Source organism: Neltuma alba, unplaced genomic scaffold, assembly GCF_004799145.2.
Source record: "Neltuma alba isolate B1F8T4 unplaced genomic scaffold, ASM479914v2 tig00012799_pilon, whole genome shotgun sequence".
Lineage (NCBI taxonomy): Eukaryota > Viridiplantae > Streptophyta > Magnoliopsida > Fabales > Fabaceae > Neltuma > Neltuma alba.
The window spans coordinates 46859-61457 of NW_021637196.1; the positions used below are offsets into that span (position 1 = coordinate 46859).

The window sequence follows — 14599 nt, forward strand, 5'->3', positions numbered from 1 at the left end:
CTAGAAGATTATATATTTATATCAATACTAATTTTTCTTTGTGGAAAGTCAAAATGAATAAGATAGAACTACTAATACAAGAGTTGGTAAAATTAATTACGCAAACTTAAAAAATGCACGGTTAATTTTCTGTTTTAAATTACTACCTCCAGTCCAAGACATAATATCTAATTTATAATACAAATTGCATTACATACTAGATTTTATATTTAGGAGGAAAGGTGGTATAAACATTTTTATATGTTTTAATTTTTACGTTGTTTACAAGGGCTGTACTTTTCCTTTTCTTGTAATTTATGGGAGATAGAGATGGATACAGCATCTTTTTGAGAGGCAGCAGCAAAAGGGGATAAAAACTAGGCACACATACAAACCTTGAAAGAGCATTAACATATACCTGAGATATTAATGTGTCTGCAACAACTTTATTTGTGGTTCACACTTTCCCATCACAATAATCAATGCTCCAATGAATTCCTAAACTACACATTCATTCATTCAGATTACACCAGAAATCAAGAATCCATACATCCCCATTTGCAGACGTACGTCCATGGAGGAGCAAAAGGAAGCCAAGGACCTCCTCCAGATCACCGCCGCCAGGAAGGGTGGCCTCATAACCATGCCTTTTATCATAGGTAACATGACGCTTTTTTCTCAGAGGTTTACAAGTCTTTTGACACCGGTTCTTCAAACAATGCAAGGGGCAAAAAAGTGTTTTACACCAGTTATTCAACCAGTCTAGTGAGTCTACATTGGTTCAAGAACCGGCGTAGAAAAGTATTTTTTTTCCTACACTGATTGTTTCTAATCGGTGTAGAAAACAATACGCGAAAAAACACACACAGGGTTTATGCTTCTAATGTGTGTTTCTCTGATACTATCTAATATTCTTCCGGTCCTAAATATAAAACTCTTTTTATAATATAAATTACACTACAAAAAGGGTCTTATATTTAAGACCGGAGGAATACCATCTGTAATACTCCTATTTTTTTTTAATTTCTTTTAATTATTATATTCTACGTAAAATTGGTGACATTTCGCATGAAATGATGTAGTTTTATTTTTTATATATATTTTTTTTAAAAAAAAAAAACCGCACAGTTTTATGGTATTTTTCTTTTGAAAATTTATAAAAAATTTTAAAATTGCGTCACCTCACGATTCATAAGATACCAAAATGTCACTCATTATATGTAGAATTTAATGATAAAAGAAAAGGAAAAAAATATTTTGAAGGTTGGGGCATTACAGAGAGCATTAGAGAGTGGCATATTAGAAACCCCAAATTTGCATAGCATAGTGATGATTGTCATTCATCATATTATTTGTAATGAACATGAGTTTGTTATGAGTTCTAGATCAGAGTCTTGTTACAAGAGAAGTGTGGTTGTAAGGGGGATGGATTTCTTGTTTGGATTTGCGTCCCTTAATTTGAATAATCTTTTTGTGGTTTGGTGTTGCAGCAAACGAGGCATTAGAGAAAGTGGCCACTGTAGGTTTGAATGTGAACATGATCATTTACCTGATGCAAGAGTATCACTATGACACTGCAAGTGCTGCCATAATAATGAGCATTTGGAATGCCGTCTCTCATTTCATGACCATCTTTGGTGCTTTCCTCTCTGATTCTTACCTCGGACGATTTCGTGTTATTTCATGTGCCATCATCTTCCAGCTACTCGTAAGTAAATTTCTACTTTTTCTTGGCATGTGGGTTTGGATTCCTTCATTCCTCAGCTTCATAGTTTTACCCACCTTCTTCAAGATCACATAATTCTCTAAGATCTGCACTTCTTTTAGGCTTAAGTGCCCATTTGAATTAGCTGCGAAGAAGAAAATTTTTTGCTATACAAAGTAAATATGTGAAAGGAGTTTTATCTCATAAAGTAGAGAAGCATTTATTTTAGAATACAATGAAGATTTCTGAAAGTGGTCTGGATTCTCAAAATTCAAGCAAAGACAAGAAGGACGTTTATGAAAAAAAATTACTTCTCTCTTTTGTGCACTAAACAAATGAATTTGTGTGTCTTGAATGAAGTGGTGGGAAAGGCAAAGAATGAATTCTCTTATAGAAGTTTGCCCTTTACAGCCGATGAAATGCAGTAGTGTCAGTGTCTTTTGAAGTAACATAACTGTTTAATAGAGGCATGAGTTTTTATATGAATATAGTGTTTGATGAACCAATACCTGTTTCAATCAATGGTTATCAAACCTAACCTTTTCGTGATCAGTGATATCCTTTTAAGGTATGTAAGATTTCCCTAAACTGACATTACTGTTCATTAAGTGGTGGTTATGACATCTTTTTGACTATGAATTTTCCGGGAGATGTCTCTAGGTGTAATAAGAACACGATCTTAGTGATTGTTAGTCTTATGACTTTCTACATAACCTTTCACACATGTCGTTGACTAAGAGATAACTCGTTTCATGTTTAAAAATCTTGTCATATTTTTTTATAAGGTGGCCGAATTGAACAAAGAAATCGACTTATTCTAATTCATCTCCTCTAGAAAATGAAACATAGAATATGAACTATAAGAATTCAAAGTTGCTGTGGTTTTTGTTATCCTTTCAGGGATTGATCGTACTGTGGCTCACTGCAATTATTCACAATGCAAGGCCTCCACACTGCAATTCCTTCACAGAATCAAATTGTGCAACTCCAAGTGCTGGACAACTGTTATTCCTTGTTTCATCGCTTCTTCTCATGGCCATTGGCGCAGGTGGCATCAGGCCTTGTTCATTAGCCTTTGCTGCAGATCAAATCAACAACCCAGAAAACCCAAGAAACGAGAGAATCATGAAGAGCTTCTTCAATTGGTACTATGTTTCAGTTGGGGTTTCCCTTGGCCTCTCAGTGACATTCATTGTTTACTATCAAATCAAAATGGGGTGGAATAAGGGATTTGGGATTACTGTGGGCCTCATGTTCTTCTCCGCCGTCATGTTCTTCTTGGGCTCTCACCTTTATGTCAAGCACAAAGCAAACAAGAACCTGTGCTTTGGCTTGGCCCAAGTTGTTGCAGCATCCTGGAAGAATAGACACCTAACTCTCCCTCCCAAGGGTTTTGGAAATTGGTATTTCAAGGATGGTGCTAAACTTGTTGAACCTACAGACAAATTAAGGTACCATGTTGTCTTATTCAACTACTAGCATACTTTGTGTCACAAGCCATATGTCTTTAGTATCACACCTACTTAAATAGACATTTACACTCACACACACACCCCTCTCAAGGTCTCTTGGCTGAGATAGATTAAAAGACTTAATTAACCAATGCAAATTTAATCTAAATGTCCTTAGGTTCTTGAACAAGGCTTGCATGATCAGGAATAAAGCCAGCGACTTGGACTCTGATGGAATGCCAAAGGACCCATGGAGTTTATGTACAGTGAGGCAAGTAGAAGAGCTAAAAGCATTGGTCAAAGTGATGCCTCTTTGGTCTACTGGCTTCATGGTTGCAGCAGGCTTGAACCAACTGGCATTTCTTGTGGCTCAAGCAGGCACAATGGACAGACACCTTCTCTTCAACTTTGAAGTCCCGCCAACTAATTTCATTATATTTTCAATCCTCTCTATGACCATATGGATATCCATCTACGACCGTGTTCTAGTCCCTTTACTCTCAAAATCAAAATACAGCAGAATAACAGGAGGATTCACTCTCAAGCAAAGAATGGGAATTGGGATAGCACTAACAATTTTAGCCAAAATAACAGCAGCAGAAGTCGAGAGAAGAAGAAGAAGCCTTGCCATTAGAGAAGGCTTATTAAGAAATCCCAAAGAGATAGTGAGTATGTCTGCTTGGTGGCTAGTGCCTCAGTTATGCCTAGCTGGTCTAGCTGAGGCCTTCAATGCTATTGGACAGATAGAGTTCTATTACAGTCAGTTTCCACAGAGTATGTCTAGTATTGCTGTGGCTTTTTTTGCTGTTGGTTTTGGGGTGGGCAATCTGTTAACTGGTCTCATTGTGACCGTTGTAAAGGATGTTACACAGAGAGGAGGAAGACAGAGTTGGCTTGCCCGCAATCCCAATAATGGTCACTATGATTACTATTATAGGCTACTTGCCATTCTAAATGGGGTTAATCTGTTCTACTTCTTTTTCTGTTGCTGGGCTTATGGGAGCACTCAAGACATACAAACTTGGGATGATGAGATTGACGCAAAAGTAAAACCTGCAGAAGATGTTGAAGATACATGAGAACTAAGACTCAATAAAACCGTTCTCATGTGCATTTATCAAATATTTTTGTTTCATGTGGTATATTGATATTAGTTTTTCTGCAAATGCAGCTCAGTTTCACCAAAGGGCCCATGCCTACCCAATACTCCTTATATATTTTGTGATATTTATAATCCAATGGTCACGTTTTGCAGTCATTGAGTCTTACATTAAAATTACTTAGAAATATAAGATTTCAAGGAGAGCCTATTGGCATAGTGGTGTCACAAACCTTTGAAACGAATTCTCCACTTCAATCACCTACCTTCAAGCAGTTAACTCTTATTTCAATGTGTTTTCCTTTCATTATGCTTTCTTTTCATTGGATTGAAATAAAATCATACTCCCATGTATTAAACTTACATAGGAATCATCATTACATATATAAAACTAGAATAAAAGCATTAGAATCATTATTTTTCTCACATCATACGTACTTTTTTCCTTGGAAAAACACGTAAACTTAGAAATCATTATTCACTGTTTTTGAGAAACATAGTGAAAGATGACCTTTCCCCTTGCAGAAAGTAAAATTAGGTAGCTGTGTGAACAGCATCTTCTTGCCAAGAAATCCTAATTGGAATGCAAAATGTTGCTGTTCTTCATTATTCAACGAAGCTTCTCTGTATGCATCCTCAAAAAATGCCACACCATCATCTTCTTTTATTGCCATCATTTTTCTGGCTTTCATGATTCACATAGGCAGAGGGGAAAATACAGATCTTGCTTTTGCCTCTTCCCTTTTGGTTCTCAATTAATGACTTCCAGTCGAGAACAATTCGTCAGATGAATGACTAGCAAGGCAATTTTCCCATTTTTCTTACTAGTTTTTAGTTAGGTGAGAATTGATAATAAGTCTGTTAAGCATTGATTTCATCTAAATTCATATCAATTTTGTCTCTTCATTAATTGTTAAGTAGAGTAGTGGTTTCAAAGGTCAGTATGGTTTTATAGTGATGAATAATAAAGTGTGTACTGCACTTGCTAGTGTCCAAGATAGAAAGATTGTGATCAGTCTGCATCTAAAACTCAGCATATGTAAAGGTCAACCACATAAATATATATATATATGTAATGTTTAATTTGACATCACATCCAAGTAATTTGATTTCCTTCGTATCTTTTCATAACTAATTTGTAGGATTCGTGTTTTACAGGGAGGTTAAGGTAAAACATATTAGTCATGCTTATGAGCCGATTCCGTAAATTTTTATCACATATACATCAATGTGATTTTTAAGTGCCAACACACATAATTGTCGCAAAAGGGTATTCTAATCGTTTGCCGGCGAGGCATCTGTGCTTCAAGCCTTCAAGAAAAACAAACAAGAAAATCAGCTTTGGTGTTATCCTTTCGAATTGAAATGATCGCGCGTTCACAAGATTCTATGTAAATAACTAACCTACTCTTTTGTCTTTATAATTGTAAGACAAACCGTATAGTCCAGAATTTTAAAAAGATTATAAGATTTTTTTTTATCAGTTTTATGTGTTTAAATTTTACGTGGGGTTGTTTACAAGAAGTTTATCTGTCTTGTAATTACTATGGCAGATGGAGGTATATGGCATCTTTCTCAGATATAAACGAGGGATGCCTTCAAAGGGCATTTATACCTTAGTCCTTATTGAGTATAGAAAACATTACCCAGTGTTCACGCTTCCCTATCACAAACAAAGCTCTGATAAACTTCTGAACTACATACATATTACAGAAGAAATGAAGACACACACGGAGACTTCAATGGAGAAGGATCAAAAGAAAGCCAACAACCTCAAACAGATTAGCAACAAAAAGGGTGGCCTCATAACCATGCCCTTTATCATAGGTGACACTTTTTAAGTTTTCTAGTGACAATGGTTACGCTTAATTATAATCTGTGGTGAGACATGAGTTTAATCTTTGTGATTTGGTGTTTCAGCAAATGAGACTTTTGAGAAAGTAGCAAATATAGGTCTGCAAGTAAACACGGTCGTTTACCTCATGTCAGAATATCATTATGAACCCGCAAATGCAGCCATCATAATGAACATGTGGAGTGCAGTCTCTTTTTTCATGACCATCTTTGGTGCTTTCCTCTCTGATTCTTACCTCGGACGATTTCATGTTATTGCATGCTCCACCATCTTTGAGCTACTTGTAAGTATATTTGCACCTGTTCTTAGCATGTTGGTCCATGTTCACATAAAGAAGGCCTAATTTGTGGGAACCTTACGTGGCTAGGACCCTTAAACTTAGACAACCCTAGTCCTACAGGTTGGTCTTTATTGATACTCAACTTCATACCTAAACCTACCTTCTTAAGGATCATATACTTCCTTGAAATCAAGCATTAGACTTAAGCTACGCCAAATATACTCATTGTTTGTTAGCTGGGGGAAGGAAACAAAGAAGTTGACTTTTTCTAGTTCATTTAACCTTGAAAATGAAAGGTGGTAGTATATGAACACTATGAGAATTCCAAAGCATTGGAATGGGCATAGTTGCTATGGTTTTTGTTTTCCTTGCAGGGACAAATTTTGCTATGGCTCACTGCTATTATTCAACATGCAAGGCCACCACGCTGCAATTTGTACGTAGGAACTTGTGAAACTCCAAGTGTTGGACAACTATTGTTTCTTGTTTCCACATTTCTTCTCATGGCCATTGGAGCAGGTGGCATCAGGCCTTGTTCTTTAGCCTTTGCTGCAGATCAAATTGACAACCCACAAAAGCCAAGAAATAAGAGGATAATGAAGAGCTTCTTCAATTGGTACTATGTTTCAGTTGTAGTTTCAATTGCCCTTTCAGTAACAATCATAGTTTACATTCAAATCAAAACTGGGTGGATTGAGGGCTTTGGGATTACTGTGGGTCTCATGTTATTCTCCACTGTCTTGGGGTCTCACCTATATATCAAGCCCTAAGGAGACAAGAACTTGTGCATTGGCTTGGCCCAAGTTGTTGCAGCAGCCTGGAAAAACAGACACCTAACTCTCCCTCCCAAGGGTTCTGGAAATTGGTATTTCAAGGATGGTGCTAAACTTGTTGAACCTACGGACAAGCTGAGGTACACAGTTGTCTGAATCAACTACTAGCTGACTGTCATAAGCCATGTTATATAAATCTTTCTGGTATGTCACTTCTACTTGAAAGTTGTCTAGACAGAGAAATTTGTAAATGACCAAATATATATATATCTCTCTCTCTCAAGATCTCTTGGTTGACATTGGTTACAAGACTTAATTAACTAATGTAAAATGAATCTAAATGTCCCTAGGTTCTTGAACAAGCCGTGCATGATCAGGAACAAAGCCAGCGACTTGGCCTCTAATGGTATGCCAGCGGACCCTTGGAGTTTATGTACAGTGAGGCAAGTAGAAGAGCTAAAAGCACTGATCAAAGTGTTGCCTATTTGGTCCACCGAGCTTCTTGGCTTCAACTGGTCTGAACCAACTCACATTTTTTGTGGTTCAAGCTGGCACAATGGACAGACATCTTATCTTCAACTTTGAAGTCCCAAAAACTAACTTAGCTATATTTGCAGTCTTGTCTATGGCCATATGGATAGCCTTCTACGACCGTATTCTAGTCCCTTTGCTCTCAAAATCAAAACACAGCAGAACAAGAGGAGGATTCACCCTCAAGCAAAGAATGGGAATTGGGATAGCACTAACATTTTTAGCCCAAATAATTGCAGCAGAAGTTGAGAGAAGGAGAAGAAACCTTGCCATTAGAGAAGGCTTAGTGGGAAATCCCAAAGGGACAGTGACTATGTCTGCTTGGTGGCCTGTGCCTCAGTTATGCCTAACTGGTCTAGCCGAGGCTTTTAATGCTATTGGACAGATAGAGTTCTATTACACTCAGTTTCCAAAAAGAATGTCTAGCATTGCTATGGCTTTTTTGGCTGTGGGTTTTGGAGTGTGCAATCTCTTGGCTGGTCTCATTGTGACAGTTGTGAAGGATATTACACAGAGAGGAGGAAGACAGAGTTGGCTTGCCTCTGATCCCAATATTGGTCATTATGATTACTATTATGGCTTACTTGCCATTCTAAGCGGGGTTGATCTGCTTTACTTTTTTGCGTGTAGCTGGGCTTATGGGAGTACTCAAGACATAGACATGTGGGAAGATGAGGAACTAAGGATCAATAAAACGGTTCTTATGTAATTTTATCAAATATTTTTGTTTCTTGTGGTACAATTAACATTAGTTGTTTTTCTCCCAATGCAATTCAATCTCACCAAAAGGCTGATGTCTACCCAATATTCCTTGTAAATTATCTGGTATTATCACTCAATAGTCACCTTTTTATATTCATTCAGTCTCATATTAATATTATTTAGAAATATAAGATTTTAAGGTACCCTTCAAATGAATCCTCCACTTTAATCACCTACCTTGTTTCTTTCATTATGGTTTCTTCTCGGCTGATCTGTAGGCTATAGATGGACGTTATACCATATACACAGACACAAAAATATCTTCCCATAACTACTTTCAAGTTTCAATTGGATTGAAGCAAAATCATACTCCCATGTACTGAAAGGACATAAAAAATCATTAAAAAAATCATTGCGTATGTAAAACAAGAATAAAAACCACTCTAGAATCAGTATTTTTCTCACATCAGGTGCACTTGTTTTCAAAAGAAAATTATATATCTTGTGTCATACTCTTTGGTAAAATATTGTTTATATAGTATTACCTCCAATCCTTAACATAAAAACTAACTGGGAGTTGAATTTAATCTTAAATATAAGACATAAATTCACTTTGTCTTCCATATTGATAATTTATTCTCTAAAATATCCCTATTGATTACACATATTAAGGGAGTTTCCCTTCAAGGATAGTTATGACTAAAAATGGTACTTTAAAGAGATCAAAGTTATGATTAAAAAGGGTACTTTAGAGATATCAACTCATATTTGTTATGAATAACTAACCTATGTAATTTTCTTAATCTAGTTAAATTATTTAAGTAGCTCTTATATTTGGGACTGGAGGTAGTATTTAATTAATCTATAACATTATTGTGTTTTTGGAAATAAAATGTTTTTGTCTAATTTTAGTCATTGTGTCTCACAAATATTCCATTGTAATTTAATTCTTTGAAACACATACTAAAAGTTGATCTAGAAAAAAAGAAAACGAGAGAGTCCAAGTTGAAACTTGATGCTGACATCTTGTAGAATTTTGAGAGTACCAAATGAAGTTTTCATGACAATGGGGGGACCAAATATGTTGTACATTTTGATGCACATGAAAAGGCCATTCATTTTCATTACGCAAGTCCTCATCTTTTACTTGTTCACACCGTTTTGTTGGACTAACCATCCACGTTTCCCAGAGCCACTTAACTAGGACCGTCTATTAAATTATTCCTCATCATCAAGTTAATTCCAAGAACAAGATATTAGCTAATACAACATCTTAGTTCAAAACTCAAATCCTGGCTTGAGGACTCTCATAAGTGAAAGTTATATTTAGCAGAACAAATATCGAGAAAAGCTCTTATCCAGTTAGCTTTCTGAATGAATGTTATCATACATTACAGACCCAGCTAATAGAAACAAAACTTATTAATGTGATAGTGATATCCACCGTTTCACACTGCAGAAAACTGGCAAGACAAAGAAGTAACGTGTGTAGATAGATATCTATATTTGATTATACATATATATATCTTAAGCAATATTTTTACATAATTAGACTACAATCTTTTAGACAGTAACATATCAAATTTATGAGGCGGCAAGGAGTTGAATAATAACGAGGGTCGAGGGATATATACCTACAGGGCTAGAGATATTGTAACTGAGATTGTGTGTGAAGAAAACTATTGTCCACACACATTCCTATCAAGAACAAAGCTCTAAGTTTGTCTTAACCGTCATTCATTCTGCAGAAGAAAGATCGACATGGAAATTTCAGTGGAGAATGATAAAGGCACCCAACAAATTAGAAGCAAAAAGGGTGGCTTCAGAACCATGCCCTTTATCATATGTAATACACTTACTTCAAGTTTATTAGTGATGATATGTATATGTATATACTATACATGTATAGCTTATCTTGAACGTGGCTCAAGCTTTTGGTTTGGTGTGTTGCAGCAAACGAGACATTTGAGAAAGTGGCAAATGTGGGGCTACATGTGAACATGATAATTTACCTCATGACAGAGTATAATTATGATGCTGCAACTGGGTCTATAATAATTTTCCTGTGGAACGCCCTCACAAACTTTATGCCAATGTTTGGTGCTTTCTTGTCTGATTCTTACCTTGGACGATTTCGAGTTATCATGTGTGGGACACTTTTCGAACTTCTTGTAAGGATGCTTTTTTCTTTTCCTTTCTTTCTTGGTATAGTTCGTCAGTATATTTTTGTATTATTTGTCTTCAGTGATGAAATGTTGCGATGTTAATGGAAAAAAAATATCTGAAGTAACAAATGGATTAACATGCAAGGGAAAAGAATATCGAGGCTATGAGCTACTGAATTTAAGAAACTTGTGTATGACTGTATTCTGTGCAGAAATTTATACTTAGAATTGAAAAAATGAACTTCTTTGAATGAATTGGACAACTCTGACAAATAACAAACACGTCTGTTTATTTGGCCTGTACGGGTTTAGCATCTATATTTAGAAATATGTTTATTGAACTCAAAGGCTAGGCCTAGATTATGAGGCCTGTTTTCCAAGTATATTCACTGAAGAAACCAGACACCATTACTGCTTTCTGCTGGTCTATATATATATATATTTATATATAAGCTATAGCAATATATTCTCCAACATGCTACCTTGTCTACAGTAGCTTCTTGTCAATAACTTCTACTCAAATAACATGTGCACATGATGATGTTTTCTACATATGAATATAAAAGTGCATTATCAGACTTATGGTGGTGGTATTTTCCTTACAGGGAATGATTGTGCTATGGCTTACTGCAATTATTCGCAATGCAAGGCCACCACACTGCAACTTTTACACAGAAGCTTGTGCAGGCCCAAGTACAGGCCAAGTGCTGTTTCTAGTTTCATCACTTGTTCTCATGGCCATTGGAGCAGGTGGTATCAGGCCTTGTTCTTTAGCCTTTGCTGCAGATCAAATGAACAACCCAGAAAACCTGAATAATGAGAGAATTATGAAGAGTTTCTTCAATTGGTACTATGTCTCAGTTGGAGTTTCAATTGCCGTCTCAGTGACAGTTATAGTTTACGTTCAAATCAAAACAGGTTGGGTTGTAGGCTTCGGGATTACTGTGGGCCTCATGTTATTCTCCACCTCCATGTTCTTCTTGGGTTCTCCCCTATATGTCAAAACCAAACCAGAAAAGAGCTTGCTCACTGGCTTGGTCCAAGCTGTTGTAGCAGCCTGGAAAAATAGACATGCTACACTTCCTCCCAAGGGTTCTGGAGATTGGTATTTCCTGGAAGGTGCTAAACTTGTTGAACCTACAGAAAAATTAAGGTACCAAGTTGTGCTAAACTTGTCCTCTTTGTAAGACCCTGTTGACTACTTTCCTGATATTAGAGAAATTAGTTAAATTAATTAAAGTTGAACGTTAAAGCTTCTTATAAATTAGTTAAATTAATTAAAGTTGAATGTTAGAGATTCTCATAACTTTCCAAAATTGCTCTCAATTAAACTAAAGTCATTATTTGAGGAGGAAAGGGACAATGGCCTTTTTGAAAATGACCAACAGATGTTTCACTAAATTTGGTATATATACTCTTATATTAAGGATTAATGAGTACCGTTTTATAAAAAGAACAGGAGGGAGTATTACTTCTTTCTTAGATTAAAAGACATTCTTATAGAGGAACTCAGATTTCTGCAACAATGTCAGTGTTCGGATGTATTATATTACCAGACTTATTTTATGTGCATATTTCACTTTGATCTTCCATAGGTTTTTGAACAAAGCCTGCATAATCAAGAACAGAGTGAAAGACTTGGACTCCAATGGGACCCCAATAAATCCATGGAATCTGTGCACTGTGAGACAAGTAGAAGAACTGAAAGTACTCATCAAAGTGATTCCTATTTGGTCCACTGGCTTCTTAGTTTCAATCATCATCAACCAATACACATTCTTGGTAGTTCAAGCAGGCACAATGAACAGACATTTAATCTTCAACTTTGAAATCCCAGCACCCAACATCGCTGTATTCTCAATCATCTCAATGACTATTTGGATAACCATCTACGATCGCGTTCTAGTCCCTTTACTGTCAAAATCAAAACACCCCAGAATAAGAGGAGGCTTCACTCTCAAGCAAAGAATGGGAATAGGTTTATTTCTCACAGTTTTAGCCACGGCAGTAGCATCACAAGTAGAGAGAAAAAGAAGAAGCCTTGCCATTGAAGAAGGATTAGTGGGAAACCCGAAGGGCGTTGTTAATATGTCTGTTTGGTGGCTTGTACCTCAACTCTGCATAACTGGTTTAGCTGAAGGCTTTAACATCATTGCACAGATTGAGTTCTTTTATAGTCAGTTTCCTAAGAGCATGTCAAGTGTTGCTGTGTCATTCTTCTATGCTGGCTGGGGTATAGGCAATGTGTTGGGCAGTGTTATTGTGAAGACTGTGAAGAATTTGACACAGAAAGGAGGAAGGCACAATTGGCTTGAATCTAGTCCCAACAATGGTCACTATGATTACTATTATGCGCTTCTTACCATTTTGGGAGTGATAAATCTGTTGTGCTTCTTTGTGTGTAGCTGGACTTATGGGACTACTCAAGATATAGGAAATTGGGATGATGAGTTTGACTCAAATCTACAATCTAAGAAAGAGGTTGATCCTAGAAAGAATTAGACAGGCTGTCATGTGTAGTTGCCATAAAAAGATAGTATTTTGTTTTGAATTAAAGATTGGAGGGTCAAACTTAAAACCCCTCAGCTGCCAACAACATTGTGGCCTAGTGGCATAGAAGCTCTTCTGTAAGTGAGAGGTAATACATTCGATCTACTTGTAATTTTAAGCTATTAGTATCTATTCTGCCCGTTTAATTCGGGGGAAAACCTCATAAAATAGAATTAAAAGAAATAGGATGAAGGTTATTGTATATATTATTATCACGTTGTACTAAAGACACAATCTATAGTTGTTTCTCTTGTGGAAGAAATGCATAGATGTTTTATGAATTTTTAATCCAATTGTAAGTATTATTGAGATTTTTCCAACATTAAAATAGAATAAATCTTTTAACTTTTGCACTTGAATAAATTTTAATTTTTGTCTATTCTCTTAACGATGTGAGCTCAAACAGTACATCAAAATCTTTAATATTCTAAGTTCTAATTTGTTTTCATCAATAGTTTATAGTTGTTTAAAAAAATACTTGATTTTATTAATAACATATTCATTATAGAGATTACAAAAATAGAAAAATTATCTCGATTAATTATTAAGTCTTTTTAATTAATAAAAGATTGGAATTCATATTATCAATTAAATTTATTATAAATTTGTTGAGGTTAATCGTTTAGGATCAAAATATATTTTTCTAATTTTACCATTTCAATATAAGTACTTAGAATCTATGCTGAACATACAAAAATGCAAATAAAAAGTTTAGATATTAGAATAAAAAATTAATTTATAATTTCAAAATATGTTTTATTAATTTGGCAGGAGATAAGAATTTCACCAACGATGACTTGTTCCGAAAATTTCTCAATGTCAACAATGCATCCACTTCGTCTAGATACTGCAGCTCTTTCAATTATACTACTATTAAAAATAGAAAACAAAAATTCGGTATTTTATTTATATTTTTTGAATTAAAAAATACGTATTTGAAATGTAGTTATTTTATAAGTAAATTAATATTTTAAAATGTTTCGTACCGAATATCAAGTCGTAATTTAATCTCCAAATCATTCGTCTCAATAAAATTCTCTGAATCAAACAATAGCATTCAAGAATTTTGTGATCATTCGTTTGGATTTAGCTTGTCTTGGATTCAGAAGTTTCCAATAATATCTATTTTTCCTCTAAATAACAATATTAATTACAATCAATTTGTTTAATTATTAAGAGAAATATTTTTTGAAAATATTAAATAAATTTCCAAAATATTCTGACCATTAGTTGAGATTTAGGTTATTCTTTATTCCAAAGTTTTTTTTTTTTGTGCCCAGTGATTCCAAAGTTTCAAATAATATAATGAATTAGATTAATAACTAAAAATGAATGTTCAATAAATATAAATAATTTATGCAATGGTTGGTTAATCTGTTTTTTATTTTTATAATTTATCGAATTTTATATTATTTTATTCTGTATTTTGAGTTATAACAAATCAAATCAAAATATCTAAATAGTTTTGTTCTCATAATGACGTGAGCTCAAACGTCACATTTAAATATT

The 14599-nt window shown here is 35.1% G+C and overlaps 4 protein-coding genes across 4 annotated transcripts; all 4 read left to right on the forward strand.

The window, feature by feature from the left end:
- The first annotated feature begins 553 nt into the window (after positions 1–553).
- Positions 554–4214, forward strand: LOC114731048 (protein NRT1/ PTR FAMILY 1.1-like). The gene is made up of 4 exons (XM_028918175.1): positions 554–638; positions 1470–1687; positions 2585–3135; positions 3314–4214. The coding sequence occupies exons 1-4, from the start codon at positions 554–556 to the stop codon at positions 4212–4214; spliced, it is 1755 nt and encodes a 584-aa protein (XP_028774008.1).
- Positions 4215–5826: 1612 nt separating this feature from the next.
- Positions 5827–7727, forward strand: LOC114731049 (protein NRT1/ PTR FAMILY 1.1-like). Its single transcript, XM_028918176.1, has 5 exons — positions 5827–6061; positions 6155–6372; positions 6744–7114; positions 7199–7282; positions 7493–7727. The coding sequence occupies exons 1-5, from the start codon at positions 5827–5829 to the stop codon at positions 7725–7727; spliced, it is 1143 nt and encodes a 380-aa protein (XP_028774009.1).
- Positions 7728–7767: 40 nt separating this feature from the next.
- Positions 7768–8382, forward strand: LOC114731050 (protein NRT1/ PTR FAMILY 1.2-like). Its single transcript, XM_028918177.1, has one exon. The coding sequence runs from the start codon at positions 7768–7770 to the stop codon at positions 8380–8382; it is 615 nt and encodes a 204-aa protein (XP_028774010.1).
- Positions 8383–10050: 1668 nt separating this feature from the next.
- LOC114731064 (protein NRT1/ PTR FAMILY 1.1-like) lies at positions 10051–13368 on the forward strand. Its single transcript, XM_028918195.1, has 4 exons — positions 10051–10221; positions 10329–10546; positions 11146–11693; positions 12136–13368. Exons 1-4 carry the CDS (start codon positions 10137–10139, stop codon positions 13040–13042), a joined length of 1758 nt encoding a protein of 585 aa, XP_028774028.1. The 5' UTR covers positions 10051–10136; the 3' UTR covers positions 13043–13368.
- The last annotated feature ends 1231 nt before the right edge of the window (positions 13369–14599 follow it).

What these genes read in the sequence shown, in the direction of transcription:
- LOC114731049 (XM_028918176.1), top strand. Translation starts at nt 5,827, where the DNA reads ATGCCTTCAAAGGGCATTTATACCTTAGTCCTTATTGAGTATAGAAAA. An exon ending in CCACCATCTTTGAGCTACTT is followed by an intron (nt 6,373 to 6,743) that starts GTAAGTATATTT and finishes TTTTCCTTGCAG; the next exon opens with GGACAAATTTTGCTATGGCT. An exon ending in GAACCTACGGACAAGCTGAG is followed by an intron (nt 7,283 to 7,492) that starts GTACACAGTTGT and finishes AAATGTCCCTAG; the next exon opens with GTTCTTGAACAAGCCGTGCA.
- LOC114731048 (XM_028918175.1), top strand. Translation starts at nt 554, where the DNA reads ATGGAGGAGCAAAAGGAAGCCAAGGACCTCCTCCAGATCACCGCCGCC. An exon ending in CCATCATCTTCCAGCTACTC is followed by an intron (nt 1,688 to 2,584) that starts GTAAGTAAATTT and finishes TTATCCTTTCAG; the next exon opens with GGATTGATCGTACTGTGGCT. An exon ending in GAACCTACAGACAAATTAAG is followed by an intron (nt 3,136 to 3,313) that starts GTACCATGTTGT and finishes AAATGTCCTTAG; the next exon opens with GTTCTTGAACAAGGCTTGCA.
- LOC114731050 (XM_028918177.1), top strand. Translation starts at nt 7,768, where the DNA reads ATGGCCATATGGATAGCCTTCTACGACCGTATTCTAGTCCCTTTGCTC.
- LOC114731064 (XM_028918195.1), top strand. Translation starts at nt 10,137, where the DNA reads ATGGAAATTTCAGTGGAGAATGATAAAGGCACCCAACAAATTAGAAGC. An exon ending in GGACACTTTTCGAACTTCTT is followed by an intron (nt 10,547 to 11,145) that starts GTAAGGATGCTT and finishes TTTTCCTTACAG; the next exon opens with GGAATGATTGTGCTATGGCT. An exon ending in GAACCTACAGAAAAATTAAG is followed by an intron (nt 11,694 to 12,135) that starts GTACCAAGTTGT and finishes GATCTTCCATAG; the next exon opens with GTTTTTGAACAAAGCCTGCA.